We start from the raw sequence: 24,819 nt of genomic DNA, 5'->3' as shown, positions 1-24,819 counted from the left end.
ATTGCTGTTTGCCTACGAAGCAATTAATTTGAATTTGAATTATCATTTGCATTAGAAAATTGTGTTAATAATAATCGGCCATGGGCCTCAAAAAAAAAAAAATTACACATTTTGTAAAAACATCCCATTATTATACTAAAAAAGAACTGTGAAAGGTTTCACTTTCTACGCCTAGAAGTTTGGTGGAGGGGTGTAATTGTCATATTTATGGGGCATATAATAATTTGGTTGATATTTTATTTCATATATTATATCTATAGTGTTTTAACCACTTACGTTAACATTGTTGCCTATGGGATTTTATTTGGTATAGTCCAACCTTTAGCGGAACACCATAAGCGGATGTGACGTTGCTACCATTGTATAAATGTACTTCCTGTGAAACAGCAAAAATCATGTCGTCCCGATATGACCGTGCCATCACAGTTTTTTCACCCGACGGTCACTTGTTTCAAGTCGAATATGCACAAGAAGCTGTGAAAAAAGGTTCAACAGCTGTAAGTACTAAAATTATAGAGAGGTAGTAATAGCATCAATATGTGAATGTTTCTTTGCGTTCATCCTCCTATTACCGTTGTAGACATTAATTCAAAAACATTGGGAAATCACATTGACTGTTAACGCAAACAGGATTATGTGCATTAAATTGTGCAGTCGGGTCAACATTGTAGAAAGTGAAGTTTCTAAAGAGGTTTCCACAAAAAATATATTTAAAAAAATAAAAGTAAAGTAGATTTGCTTTGAGTGGGAGTGTGGCCCCCTCTGCACATGCACTTGGTTAAGTTGGTAAACCAATTATACTGAATACATATATACTGGGGTACCACGATATCGCGGTACCGTATTTTCCCGTGTATTATGCGCACTTTTTCCCCAGAAAATACAGGTTAAAAATGGGGGTGCGCACTATACATAGCAATAGAAAAAATATCTTTTAAAAATGTCCAGCGAACACCCATGAAAAATCGGTAGTTTACGGTACTTTACAGGTTATTGACAGTGTTCATTACAACGAAACGCCAAAACCCTCTTAAAAATCGCTTTTCATTTCTGATGGTTGTAATAAATGCAAAATAAATCTACAAAAGTATCCATACCTCGCCAAAAAGTGCACAAAAATGACAACACTGGACCATAAATATTTTTAATTTCCATAACATTTAATTCGGCCATTTCTGGCAAACCGGAAATATACCACACTATTATAAATTTAAAAATCTCGCGCATTCACGTTAGCCACGAGAACGAAATGTAATATGCTATATTTTTGTTTTCATATATTTATTAGTCATTTACAGTGTATGGGGTATATAACTTTGTTTTGATTTATGCACGTGTGAGTCTGTGACATGTAAGTACGCAAGTACTAGCCTTTGTTTAATGTGACATGTAAGTCTATGTACTCAAAAATACCTAACTTAAGTTTTGTTTCTTGGTTTCTTGAATATACCGCTTCTTTCGCTTTTCGTTAATTTTGGTGACGGGGGGAAAAGCGGTACATCTTGCATTCACTGTCGATTTTGTGGTTTAAAAAAACGGTGCGCATTATATTGTGGTTCATGTTTTTTTTCTTGGAATAAACGTTCAAAGTGGGGGGGGGGGGGGGTGCGCATAATACATGGGAAAATACGGTACTTAACTATTTGGAAAAAATAAAGAAATGTACTAACATATTTGAAAAGAAAGAAAGAAGTGTTTTATTTAACGACGCACTCAACACATTTTATTTACGGTCATATGGCGTCAGACATATGGTTAAGGACCACACAGATTTTTTTTAGAGGAAACCTGCTGTCGCCACATAGGCTACTCTTTTACGACAGGCAGCAAGGGATCTTTTATTTGCGCTTCCCACAGGCAGGATAGCACAAACCATGGCCTTTGTTGAACCAGTTATGGATCACTGGTCGGTGCAAGTGGTTTACACCTACCCACTGAGCCTTGCGGAGCACTCACTCAGGGTTTGGAGTCGGTATCTGGATTAAAAATTCCATGCCTCGACTGGGATCCCAGTACCTACCAGCCTGTAGACCGATGGCCTGCCACGATGCCACCGAGGCCGGTCCTAACATATATGAAGGTAAATATACTTGTGTTGACAAATAAATGCAGTTCTAACATTAAAACAGTTGATGGAAGTACACCATAGCACTGGCTTCGTTCAAGGGAGTTTACCATGATATCGCAGTAAATCGCAAACGTTACAATACGGTGGACCGCACGGGTCAAAAATGTCTCTTTTTGTACGCACATTTGTAGTAATGTCTAGTAAACAAACTTCAACACAAGAACGAAGAAAAGTCAACTTAAAACTTTTATTTTTTCAATTATAGTAAAATATTTACATTTTCCAATGGAAAAGTCAGTAATAATAATTATTATTCTTCTGCAAGACAGTGTGGGCATTTTAAAAATTGTTCATCATATTAGTAAGATTCAACAGTTATATAATCAATATTTATCAAGTGAAACCAAAAATAGAACATATATGTGTTTTGTTTAAATTGCCAATAAATATAGGCATGGCCCTTAAATGTTTCCATACTTTTCTAGAGGTCGCGCGTTCTAAATATAATAACACTGTGACCGTGTATAGTCTCGTTTTGATTGTAAACAACCAGACGACAGTAGAATTGTATGTGTGTATGTTAAGTACTGGGGCTATTTATAAGCATGGGGGTGTCAGTAAAATCATTCTCTGTTATTTTATGACCAAACAGTAAAACTATGAATACTTACCCAAAATTTTGACAAAACAATGTGTTGTCTGTAATCACATTTCTAATAATAAACATGCCATCAGGGAGCATTGCGCGTGCTAACCCGCAAAAATGTAAATGCTGCGATATCGTGAGCAAGGAGTATACTTAACTTTATGATAATAAGGGGTGGGATGTGGTAAAGCACTTGCTTGATGCATGGTCTGTCTGGGCTCGACCCCTGTTGGGCTATCTCTTGTTCCAGTCAGTGCACACCGACTGGTATATCAAAGGCCATGGTATGTGCTATCCTCTCTGTGGTAATGTGTATATAAAAGATCCCTTCCTGCATTAGGAAAAATGTAGCAGGTTTCCTCTGATGACTGTGTCAGAATTACCAAATGTTTGACATCCAGTTGCCGATGATTATTTAATCAGTATGCTCTAGTGGTGTCATCAAATAAAACACACTTTGATCATAATGTTTCTTCATTTCTAGGTTGGTGTACGAGGCAAGAATATTGTCGTGCTTGGTGTTGAGAAGAAATCAGTTGCAAAGCTCCAAGAAGACCGAACAGTTCGCAAAATAGCCTTATTGGATGATCACGTCGCACTGGCTTTTGCAGGTTTGTCTGCTGTATTAAAGCACCTTAGAAACAAAGACTTAAGTTTAGCGACAGGACATTCCCTCACCTTCCTTTTGGTTTCAGAAAGTTTAAATGAAAATAACATCTATCAGTAATTTTTGGCTTCGTACACAATAAATATAGTGTACATGTATAGATCTCTCTGTAATTTCATTTGAAATCCGTATTTCGTTAAAAGTTTAATTTTTTAATTACAAGATTCTCTTCAAACACATTCAGCAGGGAACATTTTGTTCAGTATCGCTACACAATTTTAAAACATTGAACTGTAATTGCTAATAAATTTTCACTTGACTAGAAATATCACTGATCAAGATTTTGAGAACAAAACGTTCCCTGTTCAGGTGCATTTATTAATTAAGTAATGTAATGTAATGTTCAAGAAAAAATAATTTACTAGCAATTTTGAAGTGGAATTTTTACAGCTTTCTGAAAACAGAAACATCAAGTACCCACTTTATTGTTATTGCAAGATGTAAAGTGACATCATTGGAATACCGACGTCATTCAAATTCAAAATTAGTTGTATTAATATTATTACAATTACAAAGCTTTGCCACATGAAAACATAACTGGTCTGCTAGCCTTGACTCCTGTCAAAATTTAATAATGAGCAGACAAGGCTGTTTACAGGTCGGTATGTTTTTATTTTTCATAATTCTGGTGAAAATATTATGTTTAAGTTTTAAACGATAAAAGCAATAAAAAGTACCTTTCGTCAGTAATATAAAAAAAAAAAACCCAGTTGGATATCTTTTATTTATTGTGTACAATATAAAACAAGGGTGCGTAGAGTGACTGTCGTCGATCTTCACTAAAAGTATGTCATCCTTATATTTAAATCCTTAAAATGCAGGGATAGCTCTAGGTGAACAGAAAAATTGAAAAAAATTCATGATTATTTTCCAATAAAGCCTTGCTTTGATCTATCATTATTAATGCTATACCAGTGACAGTGCCACCAGAGAGCAGTACAGTTTTCATCTCTGTCTATCTGTCCCATTTATAGTTTTCCTGATATATTTTTTTCACAATGCCTCAAGATATTGAGCTGGAATTTTGTTTATAGCTTTATATAAATCATGTACTGTTACTGGTCACGTTTGACTTTCTTGGCGATTTACCATTTTTGACAGAGTTGTGGCCTTTGAAATTAAAAGATATGGAAATTTGTTAGACCCAGTAGTGGACATGTAATGCTGTAGCAGTACTCTCAGGATGCTTGCTGTAATAAGTTAATAGATGCATGTCCTGAAAAATAATTGATTTGTGATAAGTGAAGTGATTTCCTGATCAAATTATATAATGTTAACTTTGGTGTTACAAAATTTGAATATTGCAGTGTATTATTTTGATGTGATGTAAACATACATGTATACTGGTAAGAGTACATTTCCATGAACATGATTGATTAATGTATAGTTGTTATTTGGGCAGGTTTAACAGCGGATGCCCGTATCTTAATCAACCGAGCCCGCATAGAATGTCAGAGTCACAAGCTAACAGTGGAGGACCCAGTCACCTTAGAGTACATAACGAGACATATAGCCCAGTTAAAACAGGTGAGTGGAAAGTAAAAAATGACACTGATGCACATAGATTTAGAAGGCCTAATTTTTTAATAATTTGTCCACAATGCATTTTGGTTTAAATAATATTCAATCCATGGTTTAACTATATTTATGAAATGTCAGCTATGGGCAGACCCTCACTATGAGGAATATATCTACCCTCTTTAAAAATGTTCAGACGATCTGCCGTATTCGGTAATCAATTGCAAATTTTAGAAACATCTGTTAAATTTGGTGCAGACGTGCATTTTTAGGGAGTCGGGCACATGTGTGAAATACAGTTTTTAAAGTTTTTGAACAGTAATCATGTTTAGTAAGCAAGATGGTATTAATGCAAAAAACAATTTGAGCTAAGATTTGTTATTTTTGTTTGTTAATTACTGAAAAAACCTTTAAGTGAATCACATGAGGGTTGTGAACTGGGGTGGGGATGAATCCCTCTCTCTCCATGTATTTTTTTTCAAGCAGTTCTTCATTTTGAAAGAAAAACCTTAAATATTAGTAATAAATTTTTTATTAGTTAATTACAAAAATAACAGCCATGAGTACTTGTGGTTGGGGGGTCTACCTTGTGACTAGTATATACCAGAAGAAAAATTGCCAATGCCTATGACAGTGAAATGACAGCACTGTATACATTTTGTATTATACTTAAAATTCGAGAGGCATATAGCATGGGGTTAATGGTGGCTATGGCAGCCCCTCCATTACTAGGGACTTGGAACACTTCCTCTGGTGGGGTTGGGTTTTTTTAGCAGATCTTTCTGATACATTGTTGTCTTTGGAGCATGCTAAACCACTACTATGAGTAAAATGTTTTTTTCCAGAAATATACGCAGAGTAATGGAAGACGGCCGTTTGGTTTGTCTACACTGATCATAGGTTTTGACTATGATGGCACTCCTCATCTATATCAGACTGACCCTTCGGGGACATACCATGAATGGAAGGTTAGTAACATTTATTTCATACCTACACATGGCTAGCTCTGTCACTCGACAAGCACCAGCCTCGGTGGTGTCGTGGCAGGCCATCGGTCTACAGGCTGGTAGGTACTGGGTTCGGATCCCAGTCGAGGCATGGGATTTTTAATCCAGATACCGACTCCAAGCCCTGAGTGAGTGCTCCGCAAGGCTCAATGGGTAGGTGTAAACCACTTGCACCGACCAGTGATCCATAACTGGTTCAACAAAGGCCATGGTTTGTGCTATCCTGCCTGTGGGAAGTGCAAATAAAAGATCCCTTGCTGCCAATCGGAAGAGTAGCCCATGTAGTGGCGACAGCGGGTTTCCTCTCAAAATCTGTGTGGTCCTTCGCCATATGTCTGACGCCATATAACCGTAAATAAAATGTGTTGAGTGCGTCGTTAAATAAAACACTTCTTTCTTTCTGTCACTCGACAAATTCACCAATTGCAAGTTTTAAGAACAAATGGCAAATTTTATTTTAATTTTGGTGAAAAAAATGTGGGTGATAATTGCTATTTTGTTGGAAAATAGCTATAGGATTTTCAGTTTTTAAATAATTTGGCAACATTTTTTTAATCACCCAGAGCTAGCCCAGTTACATATCCAAGATGGCAAAAAGTATGCTAAAAATAGATTTTTAGTCTTCAGTCCTAGCCTAGGAACTAGCAGATTCTAGTTTTCAAATCTGTGAACAATTTATACTCATGTATAAACTATTACATTTAAAAAAAGATGAATACAAAAGCTGTTTTTTTTTTTTTTTTTAAGTCTCTAACTAATGTGATGGTTGTACTCGGGGAACGTTTTGTTTTCAAAATCTTGATTAGCAGTATTTATAGTCAATTGAAAATTGATTAGCAATTACTTTTTAATATTTCCTGACTCTTACGAAGTGATTTGCTATGCTATACTGAGCAAAATGTTCCCTGATACTGTCTAACTCTAAACCCTGAACATGTATTAAGAATTGGCCATCATAAAAAAAATATATATAATAGATGGCCGATTTAGGCTGGAAGTTTACTTTGAAAAGCTGACATTAAAGGGACATTCCTGAGTTTGCTGCAATGTTTAAGATGTTATCGACTAACAGAGACCTTTTAGCGATTGTAATTATATATCAAATATATTTTTCTGCAAAAAATATTAGTGGCTGTATATTAAACGTGTTTGTGATGTTCTAATATTTGTACTAGGTTATATTTTATTTTATTTCTTGAAATATGGTTTTTTCGTACGTACGAAATTATTTGAAAACAGAATCCAGTTTGGGCTTCTTATAAATATTAAGACAACCAGAAACACATTGAATACACAGACACTGATATTCTAAACACGAAAATATATTTAATATGTAAGTTTAATCGTAGAAATATTTTATTAGTCGGAAACATCTTACAATGCAGCCAACTCAGGAATGTCCCTTTAATGGTTGTTATAATAATATATTGTCAGGCCAACACAATTGGAAGAAGTGCAAAGACGGTGCGTGAGTTTCTTGAAAAGCACTACACGGATGAGTTAATGGCTGATAATGACGAGTGCATCAAGCTCACACTGAAGGCCTTGTTGGAAGTCGTTCAGTCCGGTGGCAAGAATATGGAGGTGGCCGTAATGCAAAGGGGTGAACCACTCAAGGTGTGTTATTTACTGAGATGTTGATATCCATTGCGAAGCATGCAGGTTGTGTTTTGTAAAGAATAACATATCCTGCAAAGATTAGAATAACTAATGCTGCAAGGCTAATTCACCATTCGATCTCAGCAGGTTTTTGGGGGGTCAACTTACCCCACCCTCCCCATTAAAATGCATAAGCTGGCAGACAGTTTATAAGATTATAATTAAATTTCCATTACATTCATTACAATATAACGTCATCCCATTGGTCCAGCTGTAGCAACTGGAGTTTGTTAATTTCTTGATGAAAGTAAAAATTACGTTGTCAGGGAACATCATACCTGATGACAGCATTTTATATTGATAATTTGTCTTACTGAGCGTTATTGTTTTAACAAAAGAAATATTTCAAATTAGTAGTAGTAGTAGTAGTATGTTTCAAATTTATCTATAAATATGTTCTGTTATTTCTTTTACATTCATCTGGGTATGAACAAAAAAATACAGTTTTTTTGTTCATATTCTGATGAACGTAAAAGAAATAACAGACAGTCCGTAATTGAAAATGATGATAGTTAAACTAGAGGTTATTTTTCAGTGTTCTGGTTTGTGAAAATTATTTTATACCAAAAATCTTCATGATAAAAAGATAAAATAATATATTACAACCTTGATTAATGTGTGCAATACACTTTGATATTTTTGTTGTACTCAAACCCAAAAATTTTGTGTACCTTTTCTGCTTATGCATGTATCTTTAAATTAACATTTGATAGTGTAACATCTGGGGAAAATTTGGTTTTCCTAAATCTTTAATTAGCTGTACACTGCCATGGGTGCCCTCCCTACTTACTTGTCATTAAGCCCTGAAACTGAGTAGTCAATGGCAACAAAAAAGTTCTGGTGCCCTGCCTAGTTTGCCACAGTACATTTCATGTTGCATATATGTATGTAAGAAATTGTAGTAAAATTATCACTGGTAATATGATAAAAGGCATCTGTATTCAAAAGGGGCAGGATTTAGAGTTGAGTGCTCACTTGATGTGCTTGCATCACAGGATCAAACCACCTCAGTGGATCCATTCAGCTGATTGGGGTTTTTATTTGCTCGATCCAACCAGTGCACCACAACTGGACATAGGCCGTGGTATGTGCTTTCCTGTCTGTGGGAAAGTGCATATAAAAATCCCTTGCTACATTGGGAAAAATGTAGCGGGTTTCCTCCTCTAATGACCATGCGTCAGAATTACCAAATGTTTGACGTCCAATAGCCAAAGATTAATTAATCAATGTGCTTCAATGGTGTCATTAAACAAAGCAAACTTTCTGTATCCAACAAAACTGCAGGGTGAAATAATATTAAGTTGCCTTCATGCCCCTCTGAAAGAAGTTTGCTTTTGTGCCCTAATTTTAGTTATTAAACCAAAGGCAAAACTTGTCATCCCCCCTCACCCAGTTTAAAATGTTACCCCTGTTGTACATTATTCTGTGTATTGTAAATTTCAGATGCTGAATTCTGAAGAAATTGAAAGTTACATAACAGAGATAGAAAAGGAAAAAGAAGAGGAGGCAGAAAAGAAGAAATCTAAATCTAAGAAATGATTTATTATCGTATAGACATTGTTATTTGAAAGTTATCTCTTAAGAGTTGGTGGCATGCACATTTAAATGCATGTCTTGTTGTGGAACAGTGAATAAGCTGAGAGAAACTATGAAATGCTAATATGTCATTTCTTTGTGGATAGATCCATTTGCAAGATAATTTATGAATCTTGTCTAGGAGTGAAGTGAATATCAAAGGCTTGGATTTATATTTCGGTGTTAATTAAGGACATCTGTTCAGATAAGAAAGCTTGTTTTAGTTTTAAAAGTTCTATAAACATAATTGTCCAATCACATGTAGAAAGGTCATGGTTCAAGCTGCATTTACTCAAAAGTACACTGTTACATGCTAACTACTCTTATAGATGATTGACACCCAATAGCCGATGTGTTTTTCGTGCTGGGTTGGCATTAAACATTCATTCATTCACTTATAGATGATTTACAGGGCTTGAATTTATGAAATGACATGTAAAGAGTTCTTGGTTTAGCTGCAATTTACTAAAAAGTACACTCTATTACCTATTTAAGATATAGGAATTTGTGTTTAAATTATATTCATTACTCTCATAGTTAATTTACAGGACTCTAAATTAATAAGTGTTTTACCTATGACAATTTAAAGCCTGCCAACATTTACTACGGATAAATATATAACTTGAGTAACATTTGCAACAGATAAATCAAACTTAAAAAGCTAAAACATATCCCTTCAACCGATGGCAATAATTTTTATTTAGCAGCAAAAATCTGTCATCAGTCAAGCCATTTACCTATGGTAATTCCTATCAAAGCTACGGCAATTGCCATCATTAAGTTCGAGCCCTGTGAATACCATATGCCACACTGTTACATCTTTCTCAGAGTTGCATGTTTAATTTCATCTTTATCATTGAACAAACGTTTCTCAACAAAATGTGTACAATGAATGATTAAAAGATAACATGTTTTCAAAATTATCTTAGTTTTTCCTATTATAAGCCTACCGCAGACCATCAACTGAGCAAAAGGTTACGCAAGACATTTTGCTCAGGTGGTAGCTCATAGCAATTGGTAAACCTGCATGCCCAAAAATATCAAACAGCATGTTAAATCCACCACCCTGTCCCATGTTACCAAGCTGGTGTCCATACCGCTGTGACTAGGAATACCCTGTTCCAGGGCTAGCTCTGGGTTAACAGAAACTTTTGCCACGTTAAACTTCCAAAATTGCAAAAACTTGGTTATTTTCTAACAGACTATCAATTATTTCATGTAATTATTTCGCCAATTTTAAAATTCACAATTGTCGAATTTGGCGAGTGCCAGTGCTGTCCCTTAGTACCCAACTGATTAAATTTACCAAGCTGGTGTCCATACAGCTACCAGGAATACCCTATACCCTAGTACTCAACTGGTTAAATCCACCACCCTGTCCCCCATTACCAAGCTGGTGTCCATACCGCTACCAGGAATACCCTGTCCCCTAGTACCCAACTAATGAAATCCACCAACTCTGTCCCCTGTTACCAAGCTGGTATCCATACCACTACCAGGAATACCCTGTCTCCTATTGCCCAACTGATTAAATCCACCAACCTTGTCCTCTGTTACCAAGCTGGTGTCAATACAGCTACCAGGAATACCCTCATACTCAGCTGGTTAAATCCACCACCCTGTCCCCTGTTACCAAGCTGGTGTCCATACAGCTACCAGGAATACCCTGTCCCCAAGTACCTAACTGGTTAAATCCACCACCCTGTCCCCTGTTACCAAGCTGTTGTCCATACAGCTACCAGGAATACCCTGTCCCCTAGTACCAAACTGGTTTCTTCCACCACCCTGTCCCCTGTTACCAAGCTGGTGTCCATACAGCTACCAGGAATACCCTGTACCCTAGTACCCAACTGGTTAAATCCACCACCATTACCAAGCTGGTGTTCATACAGCTACCAGGAATACCCTTTACCCTGGTACCCAACTGGTTAAATCCACCACCCTCTCTCCTGTTACCAAGCTGGTGTTCATACCATTACCAGGAATACCCTGTCCCCCTAGTACTCAACTGATTAAATGCACCACCCTCTCCAGTTACCAAGCTGGTGTTCATACCGCTACCAGGAATACCCTGTACCCAAGTACTCAACTGGTTAAATCCACCACCCTCTTTCCTATTACCAAGCTGGAGCCTAATTCACTGAACTCTGGCAACTTTGCGATCTCGCAGTGCAGTGCTAAAATACTTGCAAAGAGGACGCTTTGTTGTCTAGCCGAGCCTAAGAGACCTTTGTGAATTAGGCCCCTGGTGTCCATATAGCTACCAGGAATACCCAGTACCCAACTGATTAAATCCACCATCCTGTCTCGTTACCATGCTGGTGTCCATACCGCTACCAGGAATACCCAGTACTCAACTGATTAAATCCACCATCCTGTCTCGTTACCATGCTGGTGTCCATACCGCTACCAGGAATACCCTGTACCCTAGTTCTCAACTGATTAAATCCACCACCCTGTCCCGTTACCAAACCCAGTGTCAACACTGCTTCCTATGTTACCAAACTGGTTAAATCTACCACCACCAAATCAAAGTCCCATACCACTTCCAAGAATACCTTGTTCATAATATTTTCCTCACAACCACAGCAAGGCGAAAAACTTGGGTAACATTTTGGTCAGCTGTTAACTCTCTGTCTGCTGCAGACTTTAGCACGTGTATAATGTGTGCACATGTATGCTTCTTTCTCTTTAGTACAAAAAGTCTGTTTAACATGAGTCTTGTCTCAGCTATATAATCAAGATAATGACTCCTACAACCCAACTATTTCTAATTAAAACTGATTCATATTCTAGTAGTCAATCAACCCCTCGTTTCCATATTGGAAGGAAGAAAGGAAACGTTTTAGTTAACGACACACACACATTGAGAGGACATCTGCTGTCGCCACTTCATGGGCATCTCTTCTCTTTTTTTTCAATTGGCAGCAAAGGATCTTTTATAGACAGGATACCACATACCACGGTCTTTGATAACCAGTCGTGGTGCACTGGCTGGAACAAGAAATAGCCCAATGGGCCCACCAACAGGGATCGATCCCAGGCAGACCGTTCATCAAGCGAGCGCTGTACCACTGATCTACATCCACCCACCACCCTTCCATATTGGAGGAAATTTTTAAACAACTTTAGCAGTATTATTACGCCCCTGTTCTAAGACAAAGACGTTTAGCAATTTGGTACTACTGCTTGTACTTTAAAATGGAAGTTCTATTTAAAGGCATATTGTCACAGACCACTGACCTATTTAATGGTGTAACAAAGTATAACCTGAACAAAAATAATTTGATTTGTCCCTAAATGTACTTTATTCAAACATAATTTATTTATAACCACCATACTCCATTTATTAGTGACATTTTGTAAAAATAATTGAATTATGGCAATGGTCCACAATTCAAAAACTAAAATTGCCGAGAGAGATGACATGGATTTCACTCCATCATGGTTCAGTTAAGGTGATACGATAGCTAGATTTGGTTTCCAACAATTAATGTAATTTTTTACTTAATATCCATTTTTAGAGAAATATGGTCCTTAAATCCGTGACAGTATGCCTTTAATGATGTAAGATGCATTTATTTATCTTTATTGAAAATCTGTTATATATACTGATTAATGATGCATTAATTAAATCCAGTGTCTGATTTCACTTTGAAAGTCACAGGTTTCTTTTATTCAAGCATTTTTTGTTACCAAATTAATAAACCTTTTTGTCTTGGTATACTTATGAAAACCGGTTTTGGATTCAGTTTTTTTTTATAGCACACAACAGTACAGGTATTTGATACATTGTGCAACAATTAAAGGGGGTCAGTCATGATGTAGCCCATCTTCATAAATTAAGGCTAATATTCGTTCCTCATATACGAGGAACGAATATTAGCCTTGATTTATGAAGATGGATGTAGCCCTGTGGTAAAGCGTTAATCCGATGTATGGTTGGTTTAGGATTGGTGACCTTAGCTTTTGTTTGTTTGACCCAGCCAGTTCACGACTGGTATATCAAAGGCTGTGTTATGTGCTATCCTGTGTGTGGGTTTGATGCATATAAAAGATCCCTTGCTACCAATGAAAAAAATTAGCTTGCGTCGTCTCTAAAACTATATGTCAAAATTATCAAATTTTTGACATCCCATTGCTCAGTAATAAATCAATGTGCTCTAGTAGTGTTATTAAACAGAACAAACGTTTCCTTGACAATTGGCACACACAAATGTCCAGCTTGCTTGCAGTCATATCATCATATGAACTAATGTCAGAACATTCGATATTTAATTTAAATATTGATTAGGTTCACCTTTTGGACTCACTTGTAACAGGTATTGCCCCATGTGATATGAGATGGGGTGTACAAAACAACGCTATACTTGTACGATGCTGAAGTTTGCTGTATTAATCGTCGGCTATTGGAGATCAAACATTTGGTAATTTGACATAGTCTTAGAGAGAAAACCCGCGATATTGCATACCATAACGGGTTGTCTGGCACTGGTTGCAGTTTCTTCGTTTGTCCATGTCCACCAAATGGAGATCTCAGACAAATACTCTACTCAAGGACGAAAGATAAAAAAGCTGGTGACAGTCTCACCCCCCCCCCCCCCCCCCCACTATGTTTAAAACATCCATGTTCTAGCCAGTGCACCACAGCTGCTATATCAAAGGTCGTGGTATGTGCTATCCTGTCTGGGATGGAGCATATTAAAGATCCCTTGCTACTAATGATAACATGTAGCGAGTTTCGTCTCCAACACTATGATAAAATTACCAAATATTTAACATCCAATAGCCGACGACGACCAGCCTCGGTGGCGTCGTGGCAGGCCATCGGTCTACAGGCTGGTAGGTACTGGGTTCGGATCCCAGTCGAGGCATGGGATTTTTAATCCAGATACCGACTCCAAACCCTGAGTGAGTGCTCCGCAAGGCTCAATGGGTAGGTGTAAACCACTTGCACCGACCAGTGATCCATAACTGGTTCAACAAAGGCCATGGTTTGTGCTATCCTGCCTGTGGGAAGCGCAAATAAAAGATCCCTTGCTGCCTGTCGTAAAAGAGTAGCCTATGTGGCGACAGCGGGTTTCCTCTAAAAAAATCTGTGTGGTCCTTAACCATATGTCTGACGCCATATAACCGTAAATAAAATGTGTTGAGTGCGTCGTTAAATAAAACACTTCTTTCTTTCTTTCTTTCCAATAGCCGACGATTAATTAATCAATGTGCCCCAGTGGTGTCGTTACACAAAACAAACTCCTTTTTTTGGTGATCGTCGGGCACTTGTATTATTGTATGAGATGGCCCCTGGAAGACGGAATGGCCGAGTGGGCGATCATGTGACGCAACGTCATGATATAGGTCGGCGAACTTAGAATTCTGCTGTCTTGAGTTTACCGAAGCTTAGCTGAATGTGGGTGCTGTTGGGTTTCTTTCTGTAGTGTGTGTATTAGTGATTAATATCTGAATTTTTTAATTAAGGAACTCGAAAATGGTCGATGTAAATGTATTTAACGTCAAACATAGCATTGTTGTGGTATTAGAGCGGAAATCTTTGACTACTTTTTGTGGTCGGCGATTGCCAAAAAATTACATAGCTTGGTCTCTGACTGTAATGACGGCGTATTTATGTCCAAATGTCCGTCTAGCTCTCAGAGTACTCAGGCTATTTAAAGCGTAGCCTGTAGACTGTTTTCTGCTCACGACAGTTCAAAGTGTAGGCTGTTTTCTGCCCACAACAGTTCAAAGTGTAGCCTGTAGACTGTTTTCTGCTCACTACAGTTCAAAGTGTAGCTTGTAGACTGTTTTCTGCTCACAACAGTTCCAAGTGTAGCCTGTAGACTGTTTTCTGCTCACAACAGGTCAAAGTGTAGCTTGTAAATGGTTTTCTGCTTACAACAGTTCAGTGTAGCCTGTAGACCGTTTACTGCTCACAACAGTTCCAAGTGTAGCCTGTAGACTGTTTTCTGCTCACAACAGTTCAAAGTGTAGCTTGTAAATGGTTTTCTGCTTACAACAGTTCAGTGTAGCCTGTAGACCGTTTACTGCTCATAACAGTTCCAAGTGTAGCCTGTAGACTGTTTTCTGCTCACAACAGTTCAAAGTGTAGCTTGTAAATGGTTTTCTGCTTACAACAGTTCAGTGTAGCCTGTAGACCGTTTACTGCTCACAACAGTTCCAAGTGTAGCCTGTAGACTGTTTTCTGCTCACAACAGTTCAAAGTGTAGCCTGTTTTCTGCTCACTACAGTTCAAAGTGTAGCCTGTAGACCGTTTTCTGCTCACTACAGTTCAGTGTAGCTTGTAGACTGTTTTCTGCTGAACAGTTCAGTGTAGCTTGTAAACGGTTTTCTGCTCACAGTTCAAAGTGTAGCCTGTAAATGGTTTTCTGCTCACAACAGGTCAAAGTGTAGCCTGTAGACTGTGTTTTGCTTACAACAGTTCAAAGTGTAGCCTATAAAGTGTTTTCTGCTCACAATTCAAAGTGTACACTGTTTTCTGCTCAGTACAGTTCAAAGTGTAGCCTGTAAATGGTTTTCTGCTCACAACAGTTCAAAGTGTAGCCTGTAGACTGTTTTCTGCTTACAACAGTTCAAAGTGTAGCTTGTAAATGGTTTTCTGCTCACAATTCAAAGTGAGCCTGTAGACTGTTTTTTGCTTACAACAGTTCAAAGTGTAGCCTGTAGACTGTTTTCTGCTCACTACAGTTCAAAGTGTAGCATGTAAATGGTTTTCTGCTCACAACAGTTCAAAGTGTAGCCGTACTGTTTTCTGCTCACTACAGTTCAAAGTGTAGCGTGTAAACTGTTTTCTGCTCACAATTCAAAGTGTAGCTTGTAAATGGTTTTCTGCTCACAACAGTTCAGTGTAGCTTGTAAAATGTGTTCTGTTCACTACAGTTCAAAGTGTAGCTTGTAAATTGTTTTCTGCTAAAAACAGTTCAGAGTGTATCCTGTAGCCTGCTCACAATAGTTCAGTGTATCTTGTAAACAGTTTTTTTGCTCACTACAGTTCAAAGTGTAGCCTGTAAACTGTTTTCTGCTCACTACAGTTCAAAGTGTAGCTTGTAAACTGTTTTCTGCATACAATTCAAAGTGTAGCTTGTAAACTGTTTTCTGCTCAAAACAGTTCAAGCTTGTGGAGTTTTTACTCACTACAGTTCAACGTGTAACCTATAGAATTCTACTCGCCGTGTATTTTGGCCGTCTCATAAGAAACCTTCACATTTGTAGAAGCCCCACAAAAAAACCAACTCCATAATCACATGATTATTTTTATTTTTACTTAAATCTCAAAATATATCTTCTGGAACATGTTTTTTATTTCTCTCAATAAAACAAACTAAAACCTAATTGACAGTTTCATGTTTTTCATGTCTCATGACAAATTTGTAAGATATTAGTCTTAAAGAGGATTTTTAGTACAAAATAAGAATTGGTAAAATACAGTCTGAAAAACTGCATATGGCAAACGGTATTGCATTTTACGGCCAAATACAAACGATTTACCATAAAAATATAATACATAGTTGAAGCTGACGTTTGTCTTAAACATATCAGTTTGCTGTTATTAAAGCTTATAATTTTTAACATTAAGAATCTGATTGTTCTTTCAATCCAGATGATTATAAAGACAACTTACGAAAATAAAAATACACAAAATTAGCATGACAATAGTTATTCAACATTCATTCCACTGAAATTTGTGTTTCGTGTACATGATAAAAATCTCCAAGGTGCACCATTCAAGCATTCCAGTGCAAACTGACCAACACGGCAACCAACGGACATATGGGCAAATGTTTAACTCGAATACTACTGGGTATGGAACATCCTCATGGTCCCACTTAAAGTAATAACTAGCATATATTTGAGTTGTCTTAAAACAAATAAATCTCACAAATAACGCAATAAAGCAACAGATGGTTTTTTGGGGGGTTTTTTGGTTTTGTTTTTTTAATAAGACTGTCCCATTTTTATTATTAACAAACTGTGTATTGTGAATTAACAAAACCATGGCACATGGAATAGTCTGAAAAATGTGGAAAACTTTTTTGTTACTTTATGTACATACATGTATGACATATTCATCGTATATGCTACAGATCAATGTAATTTTAATGTCGCCATAGCAAATACATCTTTATTATTTGCCATTTCAATTTGAAATAATGCAATTAATGGAAAACTGCTACCACTATAATATAAACTAATGTCAATGAGTGTTTATGGGGTCAATTTACTGTTTTAGCCATTAATAGAAGAGAACTAAAAATGTTTTTTAAAAATTGAAAACTTGGGAACAGTTAGGAGGCCCAGAGATGGCACACTCCAATTAGCGACGTCTTACAAAACATCTGAGGCCGATCCAGTCAGAGGCATTGTCCCGTACACTGGTACGCTCATCATAGGGTAAAGCAGTCACAATAACACTTCAAGCTGAATCGGGGAAGTTGTACAATGCTAATCTAAAAATCTCATTGTCAATGAAAAAACTGTTATTCATAGATTTGAGAATAAACGAGTGTGAAAACCCCAGTGCTTTGTCCTGTTCATTCTGAAAAAAAGAAAAAAGAGAGAGTGAGATAAAAATGGTTAAAAACAGGTATATCCAGTCTGAAAAATGGTTAAAATTAAATAGAAATAAAACCAGTCTAAAAAATGGTTAAATACAGATAAAATCAGTCTGAAAAATGGTTAAATACAGGTAAAATCAGTCTGAAAAATGGTCAAATACAGGTAAAATCAGTCTGAATTTTTTTTAAATACAGGTAAAACCAGTCTGAAATTTTTTAAATACAGGTAAAACCAGTCTGAAATTTTTAAAGTGCCTCAGCATTTCAGCTGACACAGTGAAAAAACTCCAAATCCCCCCCCCCCCCCAAATAAACAACAACCTTCAGCTGTGTTTCACTCTTCATAAGGGGTTTCAATCCTTTTGTTTTGAAATATTTTACTGATCAGAAAAAAAGTCGAAAGGATTGCCTAAGAGGCAAATGGTGAATATACAGTGAAACGCCTCTAAACTAGACACTCACTTGTCTAAGTAAAAGTCTGATTTGAGAGATACGCAGTTTACAGCACTTTTAATGACAACTTTATGGAATAACTCCAATCTTACTAATGTGACAAAAACTGTCAAAAAACATCAACAATCAAATATTCTGCCATTTTGAAAATTGACTTGAAAATGCAATGAGCTATTGATGAACATGAACTTTTCACCATGCTGAGTCAAAGACTTGCACCGTTGCTCATTCTTGATTTTGCTAAACGAACATTGCAAATGGAAGCAGTGAATTAAATCCATTGATATTAGGGCATAATGGTAAACCAGGAGGCAGGATTTAGTTCGGTCCATTCAGGTGCTAACATTGAAGGATCAAACCACCTCGGATCCATTCAACTAACTAATTTTTAATTTTTTTTCCAACCAGTGCACCACAACTGATCAAAAGCTGTGGTATGAGCTTTACTGTCTGTGTGAAAGTACATATAAAAGATCCCTTGCTGTATTAGGAAAAATGTAGCGGGTTTCCTCTGATGACTATGTGTCAGAATTGCCAAATGTTTGACATACACTAGCTGATTACTTAGTTAATCAATGTGCTTTAGTGGTGTCCTTAAACAAACCAAACTTTTTAATGGTAAAGCAACAACATGTGTGAAGGGACTACAACCTAATTCAATTAACATAAAGCTTCAAATAGATACAAGCCCAGCTTTACTATAGTTAAACATCAAAGCTGCCAACAATTTTAAGTATATTTTTCAATTGGTTAAAAATGGACAAAAATCTAGAAACTTAACATCGGAGCAAACACACAAAGCTGATGTCATCACAAACAAGAGTACCGGTGAGGTACATGATACGCCCGTTAGGAGTTCGATGGAAAACCATAGATATTAATGAATATGTTACCGTACGGTATGATTCAGTTCTAATTATGTGAATATAAACAAATTATTTTATTTATTTGTATCACAGTAACCTAGTAATTGTACGCGACACACCGCCATCCCAAGTTGTTCCTACATGTGAGGTTTGATGGTTCTGTATGCAAGATATGTACCGGACAAGAACAAGTTAACAGACGGACAAAGCCATACCATAATACGACCCATCATAGACAGGCATATAGAAATGACTACATGGCATTGTACATCAATGTTAAAAAAATATATACCTGTAGCTGTCCTATGACTTGAATTAATACTCCCAATCCTGGTATCACTTGACTATCTACCACAGTAACAGCTCTTTGGATTCTGCCTAGAGGAATAGTCTGAAAAAAAGACAATGTGTTCACAATGGGGTCAAAATGCACATCTTCAGTTAATAAATTATTTGTACCAAAAGGAAAGAGATTTTTGTTATTTGTTTAATGACATCACAGTAGAGTTTAATCTATAACTATCAGGTTATTCTGACACTTGGTAGAGAGAGAAACCCTACTACAACCAAAATATGTTGCGGGCAACCATTCTTAAGAAAATCATAAAACAAGTAAAATGAAAAATAAAACTTCCCGACACTCGGACAGTCACGGGCAACTGAAAAGTATCGAAACTGATAACTTGACTGACAATATAAATATCCACCCTAACGCTGCCATCCACTCAGCGTCCACCGTGCATGATTTTGACGAGTTCAATGCAGACAGATACGTTTCAGAATGGTGGCTATTAGCAAAGGGCACAAGACATGTGAAAGGCCACAAATTACACCAACAAGCATCCAGTTCTGAGCAAAAAAATTGGCTAAGCCATTTTCTATCTTCCGATGTGAACAATAGGTTACATAATCTATCCGACACATAACATATAATAATAATACCAAATATTAACAGGGATCTCGCGACTGGTAACGATAAGCGGTGTCATCAAAAATTCAGCATAACGATGTTTGCTTATTTTAATAATCAGTTATTAATTTTAACGGCAACATGTATGCAACAAAAGTCTGAAAAATCTGTAGCGTGTTATTTTAACTCTGTAAAGTCTTTGAGCCAAAGTTCAGGTAGACCGAGCAAAACCACGTCGGAAACCAATCGCATAGTTCGCGAACGTTTGGAAAACGTTCGTTGGCTGTTCTCAGTGTGCATATATAGGTCACGCTTGACAGTCAGCCGAGACTTGCACGTGTCAAAAGACATTACGATTAAACGCAAGTAAATCTTGATGTAAATTTGTGAGAAAAAACCCCACCACCAAATAGTTGTTCGCATTAATGAATACTTAATAGCTGTTTCGTTTGTTTATTTCCGTTGTCTTTGTTAATTTCGCACTCAATGCATTTCGCGATCGCGGGAAAGGAACATGCAGTATTTATACAAATTGCGGTTAAACGTACACTGAATACAATTAGTTTACAATAATCATGATATTTGTTAGATAAAATATTATATAAATTTGTTGACTGTGAGGTGACATCTCAAAAGTTAGCTAGATTTTAAAAAGACCGTAAAATTTGAATTCATTATCTTTTTAATCAAAAACCTTTTGACGTAAATGGATAGTTGTCATAACGTGAAGTCAGCATTCTTAGGTTACGTATTTTACAAGCTGAAATCAATAACAAGCATTTAACACGACGCGGAAATAAACAAAATAGCGCAAATTACGAAATTGTTGGGGTGTGGAATAGATGGGTTATTTCAAAATACAATTAAAAGCAGTTCAAACCAAAATAAAGATTGCTATTTTACAGAAATAATGAGCACTGTTTAAAAAGAAAAAGAAGAGTACTGGCTCTCAGATTTTTATGAATGCCTTAGAATTTTGAGTGTTTGCAGAGGGCATTGGCTTCCAACTGCATATCTCCCCTCACCCACTGAAAAATCAAAGTAATATATTAACTGCCCCTACCCCCATTGCTGTCTTTGATTTTGATCGGGGATAATTTTGTTATTGAGATGTATTCCAGTTTGTACATAATTAGCTGAAAAAGATACAAGTTTCATATTCATATATAAATACTCTATACAGTACTACACAATTTTTTTTGGCTAAAACAATTTCATTATGGCAAATAAAAATCCCATTTGGCAATTTTTTTGGCAACAGGTATTTTTAATCTTGGAATGAGCCCTGAGTTCATCGAGTATTATGACTGACAGCCCAAGCGATATCGAACCACCTCTGTGGATCCATTCAGCTGATTGGGTTGTTTCTCGTTCCAACCAGTGCACAACAGCCTGACAAAGGTTGTGGTATGTGCCTCCCTGTCTGTGGGAAAGTGCATATAAAAGATCCCTTGCTGCGTTAGGAAAAATGTAGCGGGTTTCCTCTGATGACTACGTGTCAGAATTACTAAATGTTTGACATCCAATAGCCGATGATTAATTAATCAGTGTGCTCCAGTGGTGTCGTTAAACAAAACAAACTTTTTTTCAGCCTAAGCGAAGATGATCTGTAGATAAATAATGTTAAAAAAGAAATAAATAAAACTAAACTGATAAGTAATGATAATAAAAACATTTTAAATTTCAGTTTCATTTTAAAGACCGTTCAAAATTATATTCATAAAACGTTTTATGAAATGTGGGCAACCAAGAGATGATGTTGGGCAACCAAACTTCAGCTACTGGTTGCCCACCGGGCAACTATCACCATTTCACATTTGTGCACCCCTGCTGGTTGTCAGTATCTTTTTCATGTCAGTATCCTTAGAATGGGGTGGAAAGTGGGGGCAATTAAGATATTCATATTTACAAAATATCTAAATGCAGCATTTGACATGGGTTTTTTTACACTAGCTGTCGGGCTAGTTATAGTAATAATTTACTAGCCCAACACTGAATATCACTAGCCATGGGACACATTGGGAGTGGGGCTACCATAATCTAGACGCCCTGTGGAAAACACTCAAGTCTGCTGAGGGTGATCTATTCTAAGACTCACTATACATTACAGGGCACAATATTTTACGCGAACCACCGTTCTGTTCGCATGTCGGTTACGCAAAATTAAATTTACGCGAACCGCAAATCGGTTTACGTCATGACCTGTAAACGTTCAGAAATTAAAACTTGCAAACTTCACGATTATAGGAAGTTTATTCATGCAGACATACTACTGGTATTCCGACAAATGTTTTAGACTGATTTTTAGATACTTGATGCGCAGCAAACCAGTAAACAATGTTATATTGCAACAGTTGTAACTTGCGACCAGTCTACAGTTTTAAAACAGTTTTAAAGAAATGTGCTCGGACTGCTTGGGACGGCTAAATTTTCTGCTGCTATTTTATCTCTAAAGGAATATATGTAGACATACTATTGGATTGGCTATAATTTTACATATGTTAAAAACAATTTTAACGTAAACAGGAATCCAAAAGTGTCACAAAAATTGAAAAATACTAACATCGCATAATGAGCCTTAAAAAACAACAACATTTGGAACGTTACTGTAGTATATAAGTACCATCGATGAAGTGAAAGTAGCATAGCCACCGCAAATCGCAAAAGGAATCCCTACAAATGAGTATTTATCTATTTCAAAGGCGTACCGCCCATTACGCACGTGCGTAATTCAAAAACAAAATCCGGGAATAGGTCGAGGCTGTCTGTAATTGTTCTATAAAATAGACCTCTTAAAACTGACTCGAAAAAAGATTTTTAAAAATGCATCTACAGGCGTCCTGAGTTCAAAATTTTCACAGAGGGAGGCCCCCCGAATCCTCCCGCTTGGGCACGCCTTTGGCGTGCGTAATTCTAAGAATATTTCTGGCAATGCTCCTATATTTTGTTTCAGGGATAATAGTCAGTTCTTTTATAATATTATTGTTAACTTTAGCAAGCATTAAAGAATTTTTTTTTTTTTTTTTAAATGTTTTCTTTTGTATTTGTTTTAACTTTATGTTTCAGCTTAAAACTATGTATTTAAAATATAATTTCAACGTTATTTTGAGGTAACCGATCAAATAACCCATGGGTTACGCAAATATAATTCACGTAACCGAACAATTGGTTACCTAGGTAAAAACCACGTGAACCGACTTCTGGTTACCTCAGATTTCGAAATATTGTTCCCTGCATTAACAGTGCTCTACCACTGAGATACATCCCACTCTTTGTATAACAAATGTCTATACCAGGTATAGCCTAAAAATAAAATAATAAAAACTTACCCCTAGTTTTTCTCTAATAGCCACTTGACCAACTGTTTGTGTCCCCTCAAAAGTCAACTTGGCTTCTGCCTAATAAAAAAAAATATATAACATTCATAACAAAACAGTCCTTGGTTTTTGAAAATTATAGGCGAGTGGAAAATCGCACACCTCAATATGCTAAGACGAGTGAAAAATCACTCTTCAAAATAAATAAAATAGGCAATGTAGCTCCGATTGGATTTTGACTGGTACGCGTACAAAATTGTTTATTAAACCAGTATTTCCCGATTTGTTCAACAAAGAGAAATACAAGTTTAAAGACTGAATGGAGGCTGCTGCCATGTTTTAAATTTTTGTTTTAATAAAAGGACCTTCCTATCAGCTAAATGAGCTATGAAAACTGTTGATTTTTGTAAACAGTGGAAATAAATATACCCATCTATTTTACGTGCACCTTTTGTTGAGTAACATGCACTGTTTGTTGAGTAACGTGTACTGTTTTTCACTCGTCAGATTGAAATTATATGCGCTGTATGAGTGCGATCTCACCTGCGCACCTTAAAAAGAAAGGTCTGATTCATAACAAAACAATGTGAATATTTAGTTTATAATTGTTTCATATTGTATCAAATTAAGATTCAAGCATCAGAGCTAGCTCTGGGTGTGTAATACATTTCGCCAAATTATTTCCAAAAACGCAAAACTTTTCAGCAAATATCAATTATTATGTACATGAATTTTTTTTTGCCAAATTAAAATAAAAATTGCCAATTGTTCCTAAAATTCACAAATGGCGAATTTGGCGAGTGGCAGAGCTAGCCCTGAGCATGATGTCCTGGTCACACACCTTAGCTATCTGGGCTGTCTGTCCAAGACAATGGGTTAGTCATTAGTTAGTAGTTGATGAGGGTGATGTTGGTGTAGTGTCCTTACACTTGTCCAATGAGTCGTTAAAATACATTCAAGTTGGGGACCGGTACCAGGGTTTCTGCCAGAAATAAATTTTAGGGTATTGTGCTATGGAATTGACTATTTACAATGTGTGTGCTGCATGCACCAGTTTTCCCCCTGAAAGAAAATGGGTTAGGTTTAGGGTTAGGGTCAAGAAAATCATACAACAAAGTATCAACTTTTAAGTTTAACTGCCCTGTGCAACAATGAACCCATAACAATGCTAAATATAATGTTCATCCAAGGCAATTACTTTAAAAAAATAAATAAAAAAAAATGCTTAAATGCGATTGTGTGTCCTTTGGGCCTATTTTATATGTATACAAATAATTCTAAATAACATTTAATTTTTTGTATTCATGAATGAGAACATTTGCCTCGACATTGACTTGGTACCAGTCGACCTACTAACTTACAGTGTACAAGTCCACCAACTCGGGCCTTGTTGATGGATTATCAAATTTTTGATAATAAGCATCGACAAATGCTGATGCTACCGACTGACAAAACTGCGATTCGGCATCTGCCATTCTAATATATTTTGCTTTTCAATGTTTGTCACCACTTTGCGCCGACAAATATTTTTACCATCGGTCTAAATTGCTACTGGTCTTATTACCG

The 24,819-nt window shown here is 36.6% G+C and overlaps 2 protein-coding genes across 2 annotated transcripts; one reads left to right on the top strand and one right to left on the bottom strand.

The window, feature by feature from the left end:
• The first annotated feature begins 345 nt into the window (after positions 1–345).
• On the top strand, positions 346–10,060 carry LOC121388389 (proteasome subunit alpha type-7-like). Its single transcript, XM_041519695.1, has 6 exons — positions 346–497; positions 3,199–3,325; positions 4,784–4,908; positions 5,745–5,867; positions 7,341–7,523; positions 9,009–10,060. The coding sequence occupies exons 1-6, from the start codon at positions 396–398 to the stop codon at positions 9,102–9,104; spliced, it is 756 nt and encodes a 251-aa protein (XP_041375629.1). The 5' UTR covers positions 346–395; the 3' UTR covers positions 9,105–10,060.
• A 6,332-nt stretch (positions 10,061–16,392) lies between these two features.
• On the bottom strand, positions 16,393–24,819 carry LOC121388602 (nuclear transport factor 2-like). The gene is made up of 4 exons (XM_041520008.1): positions 24,615–24,819; positions 23,266–23,334; positions 19,319–19,417; positions 16,393–17,688 (listed from the first exon to the last, which is right to left on the bottom strand). Exons 1-4 carry the CDS (start codon positions 24,726–24,728, stop codon positions 17,566–17,568), a joined length of 405 nt encoding a protein of 134 aa, XP_041375942.1. The 5' UTR covers positions 24,729–24,819; the 3' UTR covers positions 16,393–17,565.

This window comes from Gigantopelta aegis, chromosome 14 (assembly GCF_016097555.1).
Source record: "Gigantopelta aegis isolate Gae_Host chromosome 14, Gae_host_genome, whole genome shotgun sequence".
Lineage (NCBI taxonomy): Eukaryota > Metazoa > Mollusca > Gastropoda > Neomphalida > Peltospiridae > Gigantopelta > Gigantopelta aegis.
This window is presented reverse-complemented; position numbering and strand designations above follow the sequence as displayed.

Bases quoted from the DNA above. Each gene is read 5' to 3' on its own strand.
- LOC121388602 (XM_041520008.1), bottom strand. From the start codon at position 24,728: ATGGCAGATGCCGAATCGCAGTTTTGTCAGTCGGTAGCATCAGCATTT. The intron at 19,418-23,265 runs GTAAGTTTTTAT...TCTTTTTTTCAG, and splicing joins CTATTAGAGAAAAACTAGGG to ACTATTCCTCTAGGCAGAAT. The intron at 17,689-19,318 runs GTATATATTTTT...TCTTTTTTTCAG, and splicing joins AAGTCATAGGACAGCTACAG to AATGAACAGGACAAAGCACT.
- LOC121388389 (XM_041519695.1), top strand. From the start codon at position 396: ATGTCGTCCCGATATGACCGTGCCATCACAGTTTTTTCACCCGACGGT. The intron at 498-3,198 runs GTAAGTACTAAA...CTTCATTTCTAG, and splicing joins TGAAAAAAGGTTCAACAGCT to GTTGGTGTACGAGGCAAGAA. The intron at 7,524-9,008 runs GTGTGTTATTTA...TGTAAATTTCAG, and splicing joins AAAGGGGTGAACCACTCAAG to ATGCTGAATTCTGAAGAAAT.